Genomic DNA, 8,202 nt, shown 5'->3' with positions numbered 1-8,202 from the left:
TGGAAACCTGTGACGCTCGTGGCAAGTCTTCCAAAGATGTTCCGTTTTTGAAGTGTCCGTTCCACCCAAAACACTGCAGGCGACCCATTAACTTGTTGCTATAAGCCGAGGTCGACTTTGCCTTTCATCCTTTCGGGGTCGATAAATTAAGTACCAGTTATGCACTGGGGTCGATGTAATCGACTAAATACCTATGTCTGTCCTTGTTTGTCCTCTCTGTGTTTATCCCCTTGTGGGTAGTAAAGAAATAGCTATAAGCTTGCCAAGCATGCTCAATGTCTCCGTAGCAGACTTCCCAAGTTTAACACAAAATCTTACTTTGGCTCTTGTTCCTGTCCATGACAAAAGCCACAGACTACAGCAGACACGTGATCCCAAAAACACAAATTTTACAACTCGTGAAGTAAATACAGCGATGCTGCTCGACACACTGTGCCATAAAGGTCACTGCTAGTTCTCACTGCTCACGCAACCGTGTGCTGCCATTTGTTGGTGCACTGCAGAACTAGTCCACGAACCTTTTGATACCCCCTCGTATTATTTGACAGACAAACTTTCTTTCTGCATATTTTTTCTCTGAATAATTTCTGTTGTTTTAATTGCAGCTGGTAACACAAGTCCTTCACCGATGCTCTTGAGGTTAAGTATCTCACTCTGTCTATAATGTGAACAGGGCTCTCAAGAGGTTGCTTCTCTGTACTGAAACATTCCAATAGCCTCCCGAAAACATTTCTACATGCTTACTGCTATAAAAGAAATGTCTTGAATCAAAATGTTTCTAATTTTTGTCGACTTCATACTTGCAGACACCAAACAATCCTTTCAAATTAAACAAACAGGTAATCTTTCAATATTTTTCAAAGTAAAAATAAATCCATTAGATTTCCTTATTTTCAGGTGAAATTGTGCTGTACTCAGAGGATTACTTATTTGTGAATTCATGATACTCCTTCAAGTTTGTGACTCATCTTAGTTACATTATCATTATTTTCGGTGGTTTTATCATTTGTTAAATTCAACCACTTATCTATGAGCAACATATGTTGTCTTCGGTTCTATTAAAGTATGAAAATTACTTTGACAGTCTTTGAGCAGAACAAGATGAAGATTTCACTCAGTAAAGAACTGATTTGAGGTCGTCTCAGTTGAAAGTTATCCTTTTTAGTTTTAGAGAGTCAGTAAAAGAGATATATATTTTAAGTTTTGTAAATAAGTTTAAATCTAAAACTAAATATGTTCCAATTAGTTTACATAAACAGTAACTTATTGTTTCATACAACTTCCAGGAAGTAAATTCATTTGAAAATTACTATTTGTAAATCTCACAATGAGAGATATTCAATGACAGTACTTTGGGGTAAAGATTATTTGCCAACATAACATGGCAGTCCTGGTTTAAGACAAATGTTGCTGTAATTTAGCCCCAGGAGACATCGTTTCCAGCTGGCTATACAACACAATGTGTCCCTACATTTTCGAACGAGGGAATCTAGTCACCCCACCCAACTCAAAACAATATCTGTGTATAACCTGGAAATCGTGATACACAGATATTGTTTTGAGCTGTGTGAAGGTACTAGATTCCCTCATTCGAAAATATAAGGACACAGATTGTGTCGTATAACCAGCTGGAAACGATGTCTCCTGAGGCTAAAATTACAGCAACATTCGTCCTAAACCAGGAATGCCATGTTATGTTGGCAAATAATCTTTACTCCAAAGTAAATTAATGTTTATTATATTTTGGGTGTATTTTTACATTATATATAATATGTGAACATAATTTCACTCCCACGTTTTGGAGCTAAAAATTAGTAAGATATGTTAGCAATTTATTTTAAATAATTTTATACAAACTTTGATACGAAATAATTTGTTTGAATACTAATAAATTTTCATACTAATTGTTGATCAATTTCTGAAATAAATTTGATGTAATTGAAATATTTTTGTATTTAATTTCAGTTCAACCAGTTTTGTTTTCTCCTATCATGAGCGAATCTAGTAACAAGTTATTTGGAAGGTGAGAGTCACTGTGTCTTTTCCACAACCACATTGGAATTAAAATCACAAATACGCCATTATTTTAATAGGAAAGGATTTATCTACACAGCTATTAATAAATTTGAAATTTATGGATTTATTTATTTTTTATACATGCAATCATAAAGTTTTATTTTCTGCTGATAATAAAATTGCAGTAATTAGTAACTAACAATGGTCCTAAAGCTAGAATATAAAATAGAGATAACTCTTACTTGCACTCCCATCCCTGAGTTTTATTCAAACACCCCCACATTAGAGGGAGCCTGTCTTAAACCACAACAGGACAAAGTGAAATACCCATAGGTACATCATATATTACATAGACAAAAGCATTCCTATATGATATATCAAGAGAAAAGATATCGATATTTCTATACCAGACATTTCCCTTTCAGTTATAAAGAAAGGTAGATAATTATCAATATACAAGAGGATATGGAAATTGTCTCTACAACAATGGAAGTGTTTGGGGAGGAGTTTAGATACACAGCAACAACAACAGCAACAACAACAAATGAACATTTCAAAGTTTATCTTTATTTCAAAAGTTAATTTCTAAGAAGATAGGGACCAATTCAGGAAGGGAATCTCTTATGTTGTGGATAGATTTGCTAGAATTAGTAGCCAAATCCTGCTCAATTCAATTATCACATTGGACAATGTGATTCTGGGTTCCCTACACTAAGGATAAAGTCGGGAGGGTCCTGGCTGGAAGGTATTTGATCATGAGTCTCTGTTTAGTCAAGGTTGACCTTGGACTAAACAATTGCAGCATTTACACACAAGTTCACTTTTCTTCTGATGGTAGACATTGAAGTGCCTCAAAGCATTCAGCTTCCACAAGAGCTTCTCTGAGTGTTTTGAGTGTTCGTCTCTCTGGATCACAACTTGTGTACCATTTGTGCAGCATCTGGAAGCCCTGCTCTTCAGTGTTAAAAGGATAGTCATACCTGATATTCCCCAGTTTGACATTTCTGATTCCTAAATTCCTGCCTGCAAAACATAAAACAATAAGAAATAATTTCAAAATCATTAACGATTACATAAAAGATGTGTACAGTATGTTGTCATGAATATAACAAATAAATTATGTCAATGAGAAATAGATAAAAAACATAAAAAAATAAATAAAAGATGTTGTTCTCTGTTTCTAAGAATGCTAATTAAATAATAACGAAGAGATGGAAATACAGGATGAAAATGGTGAAGATTTTAAAGAAAATTCAGTGAAAATTACACTTGCGAAAATTTATGGTAAACAGATAGTAGGAGAAGTGTTTGTGGAGGCAAAAGTGTATGGAGAACCTAAAGAATCAATATAGACCATCAACAGTCAATCCATTTGATCCACCCATCCATTGTCTCTGATCAATATTCTTGGGAGGATTGTAAAGACAGAGTCTTCAGGCATCTCCTCCATAGGGTCCTATCAAAAGAAGCCATCATTAGAGCTTTTGGTTGGATTACCAAACATAAACAACTCAGATTAAGGCTACCACCCAACAATTTAGCTCTTGATCTACCCCTAGGACCCCTGCTCCATTGGTTTGGCTTGAAGAATCTGTCTTGTCATTTGTTCCTGCAACACATGTCCATAGTACCAGATATGTGGAGAGGAATTGGCTTAACCTGGAGAGATTCCCAGATCTCTAGACTATACATCCTATTTAGTATCATTACTCCAGACATCCTTCAAAGGAATCCCATTTTGGCCGTCTGATAACATTCCATGGTCAATGCCTGAAATAGTTGTCTGTGATGCTTCTCCTCTTCTGAATAATTGATAACTAAAGCATATCAAGAGTTAGAAATATCTAGAAGATATGGTTTGAACTATCAAACAATACCAGTACTATTAGGCATATCTGGGCCAATTCAAATACAAAGAGACAAGATACCAGAATGATCTCATCTACACAAAGTATTGGGTTATTATCTCATAAATAATGCGTTTGTTTTATACGTCTTTTATTTCACAAAATTAAGAGAAACAAAGTTCTTTTTTAATCCAACATATACTCTCCTTCATTTTCTACAATGCACTTCCATCTATCTGGTGCACTTGCAAGGCCCCTCTTACAAAATTGTCTTGTCCGTGACGAAAAATACTTCTCTACTACCGTTCTGACCTCATCTACAGGTAACATATTTTTTACGTCCAAATAAGTTTGAAGACTGTGGATTAAATGATAATCAGATGGGGCAATGTCCTGTGAATGTCTGATTCAAACTGCTCCAGCCTTTGGAATGTCATCCTCACTGATTGTGGCCGAGCATTATCCTGATGGAAGAACACCTTTCGTCTTGAAACTGAAGATGGTCGCTTTTCTTCTAGTGCTGACTTAAGCCACTCAAGCTGCTTGCAGTAGATATCCTTTGTTTTCATTTGGTTGGGGCTTAAAAGTTCAAAGAGGACTACACCTTTCATATTTCCTTTCCTTACCCACTGTCTTCGCTGCTTGACATATTTATAGAGAACCCATTTCTTGTCACCAGTCACTATTCAGTTTAAAAGAGGTTCATTCATGAGACAGGACCACAGAGAAGAGCACACATTTACTCTGTGTGCGATCCATTGACCCAATTTGCTGACTTTTCCAATAGCACGCAAGTGTCAATGAACGGTTGAATGACCGAATGAATAAGTGTTATTTCCAGGGATAGAGGCATCCAGCAACAGGACCTCCGTAATGCTATGATGGACCGTGAAGTCTGGCGTAGCATGGTAAATTCCATTGTCTCGACCACGGTCGAACAATGATGATGATGATGTTATTTCCTATTTACTTCCACCAAGAAATCAAAAGAAATGACATCTGTTCCCTTCAACTTTTGCTTTTGTCACCTGGACATCAATGTTTTGAAACCTATTTCCAGACAGATTCAGTGCTGAGCCACTGAAGCAGAATTTTCTAGAACTATCATCAAGAAGTTTCTAAACTTTCCAAGAATTTCTAGAATGTTCAGGCAACATAGATACCAGTGTAAATAAAGGGATCATAAGATCACCAGTTCAGTTTATTTCTAACTATCCAAGAGCTGCATTCATCACAGATGGCATCAAGAGGTTGTAAGCATCTGGCAGACACATTCTGCTGTGTCTGTGGTGAATTTATCAAGACAACAGCGTAAAAGCACTGTGAAACAACATCAGCTGAAATGTGTGAGGTCTAAAAGGTATATATTGAGATGAAAGCAAAGTTTGAAGGAGATACTAGCCATTCTCGTATTTTCTGGGGTTAAACAAATTGGAAATAATTGTTATCCATGGACAAAAATCGTTGTTACCCAGTGTAATAGAGAGGTGTTAAGTTAAACCAAGCAAAGAGGAGAGTTTTAACTTGCAGGAAAGAAGACAGGAATCATCAACATAAACACCATCCACCTACGTACAATCAACCATTACATGTCAGTGAAGAGTGGTTCACAACTAAATGGACACTGGACAGTGGAGCGACTGCAACATGCCACTCACTATACACAGGAGCATGTAAAAAAGGATGCACTTAATGATGTAGTCCTGTACTACCAACTGAAAGACAGAGATGTCCCACCTGAAACACTTTCCATCGTATTTCTGATTAAAACACATTTTGCAAAGAAAAAACAAAACGTAAACTTAGTAAAAATGTAAAACAAACAAAAAAATTATCATTAACTCACCAGTTTACCCTTAAATGACATTTTAATTTGCTCTCTCAAAAGATAATATTAAATCCATTGTATCCTCTAATTTAGCCATTTTACTGACCCCGCTAATCTCGGTGACTATATTATGATGTTTTAGTAATGCCAACACTTTTAATAGAATCACTTTACAGCTAGCCTTTCAATTGGAAAGTAGGAATGGGATCTTCTCTTACTTTCCAACCGCATGGTTCCGGGTTCAGACCCACTGAGTGGCACCTTGGGCAAGTTTCTTCTACTGTAGCCTCGAGCCAACCTAAGCCTTGTGAGAGGATTTGGTAGACGGAAACTGAAAGAAGACCATCGTATATATGTATATATATATATATATATATATATATATATATATATATATATATATATATATATATGCGTGTGTGTGTTTGTGTGTCTGTGTTTGTCCCCTAGCATTGCTTGACAACCGATGCTGGTGTGTTTATGTCCCTGTCACTTAGCGGTTCGGCAAAAGAGACTGATAGAATAAGTACTGGGTTTACAAAAGAATAAGTCCCGGGATCGAGTTGCTCGATTAAAGGTGGTGCTTCAGCATGGCCGCAGTCAAATGGCTGAAACAAGTAAAAAAGTAAACAAAAAAACTGGTCGTTAACTCACCAGTTTGTACTTAAATGACATATTTTAATTTGCTCTCTTAAAAGACAATATTAAATCCATTGTGTCCTCTAATTTAGCCATTTTACTGACCCTTCTAATCTCGATGGCTATTTTATGATGTTTTAGTAATACCAATTGTTACACATTCATATCTATGTGTATACGTAGGTATACATGTGTAGAATACATCCCCACTTTTGGCACTATTTTGTTAGTAAACAGTACGAACTGTGTCTAAAGTATATATGTATCACTACGCCGAATGTTGACAGTTCGTGTAACAAGTGAAGTAAATAAACACGTAAAACAATAACAATGGCTTCATTTGAGTTGTCCATCACCCATCTAGAACGAAACTACACATAACACCAATACCTTTAATAGAATCACTTTACAGCTAGCCTTTCAATTGGAAAGTAGGAATGGGATCTTCTCTTAGTCATGCTGACAAACAAAAGCTGACACTTATTGAAATCAATTAAGTACTGTTATTTTATACTCACCAACTTGCTGCCAGTTGACTCCTAACAGTTTTGCAACATCTTGGAGACACTTCTCCTCTAACTTTAGAGTTTCTGAAATAAATATTTGCAACTGTTATACTTGAGAGTAAAAATTCTTTATTAATAATCTATATTTTATTATAGTGGGACATACCTGTCATCATCGCTGGTCATCGGGTGACCACTATGTTTTTGGTCAATATTTTTATGCTTTCTCCAGTGGGACCAGGTAAATAGCTCAATACTTAAGTCTACAACAAAATAGACTAACCTTCCTCAATTTCCTTTCTCTATTAAGACATCTTAAATAATCTAACAATGTTACAATTATCTCATTTAATTATCACTTGATAACACTGTTTTTCTTTTAGTTTTCATTTTTTTTTCTTATATATTTGCCACATGTATTTGAGATGTTAGAAGACTTCTTAATGAAGCAGATTTCTTTCCAAGTGGGCAGAGGGGGAGCAAAAACATATCAGGTATCCAAAAGTACTTTATGCTTTCACAAAATCTTAACTATATATAATTGTTCATCCATACATTATAGCAGTAAAAAAATCTGAAATGTTGCATAAAAACTGATACTCAAGAATTTTATAAGCAAGGCAGGGATACAGATCAAACTGGAAGCATCAAATCTTTTATTTGCTAGGAAATGTTGGCTTAGCTATTGCCTTTAACCCATCTTCAGTTTGTGCCATGACCTCTATGCCTCTACTCTTACTGAACAATGAGGTAGCATACCATCGTCCAATAGATTTTAGAGGTTTCTCTTTAACCCTTGGCTAACCTTTTGACAAATGACTGCATTAATTATTTGATCAAAGAATTAGTTAATCCAGTCCATCCAGAACTATTTGCATACCCTTTTGGTCTCTTGTTAGTATTGTTATATCATCCTTTAAATTCCTTCTTGGGTGATTTCACTCGAGCCATTTCTTCTGATCAATCTGCTGATCTAAGTAACATCTCCATAACAAGCACAAACCAAATGACTGATATTGTGCAACCTACAGCAATTCCAGTTTCAAAACGATGTCTGTTGTGAAATTTTCTGTCAGGAACCACATTTTGAAATTATTACAGCAGCTTCTAGCCAGATCTCAAATCTTCTCTCATATATAAAAGAAGTTCATTGGTTCCATCACTAATTTGTGTGGTACAGAACCATAAGCATCAACCAGATCAGGTCATACAACATTCAAATCCCTTTTATTCTTCTTTGTGTCTTGTATTGCAATGCAGATTGAAAAATCATGTTCTACCCATCCAGTGGTTCTGGAAATTCCAGCATCCTGGACACTCTCGGTCTCATAGTCATTATTTTGGAGATGTGTAGCTGATCTCTTGG

General features: G+C 35.8%; 1 protein-coding gene across 1 annotated transcript in view; it reads right to left on the bottom strand.

Moving 5' to 3' along the window:
• Nucleotides 1-2,561: 2,561 nt before the first annotated feature.
• The window catches only part of LOC115225105 (alpha-latrocrustotoxin-Lt1a), a 61,655-nt gene continuing 56,014 nt past the window's right edge, over nucleotides 2,562-8,202 (bottom strand). The window contains exons 18-19 of the mRNA XM_036514002.1: nucleotides 6,849-6,920; nucleotides 2,562-3,039 (exon numbers count right to left, since the gene is read on the bottom strand). Coding sequence (XP_036369895.1) covers nucleotides 2,834-3,039; nucleotides 6,849-6,920 — 278 coding nt within the window. The 3' untranslated portion in view covers nucleotides 2,562-2,833. The remainder of the gene's footprint in view (nucleotides 3,040-6,848; nucleotides 6,921-8,202) is intronic.

This window comes from Octopus sinensis, linkage group LG27 (genome assembly GCF_006345805.1).
Source record: "Octopus sinensis linkage group LG27, ASM634580v1, whole genome shotgun sequence".
NCBI lineage: Eukaryota > Metazoa > Mollusca > Cephalopoda > Octopoda > Octopodidae > Octopus > Octopus sinensis.
This window is presented reverse-complemented; position numbering and strand designations above follow the sequence as displayed.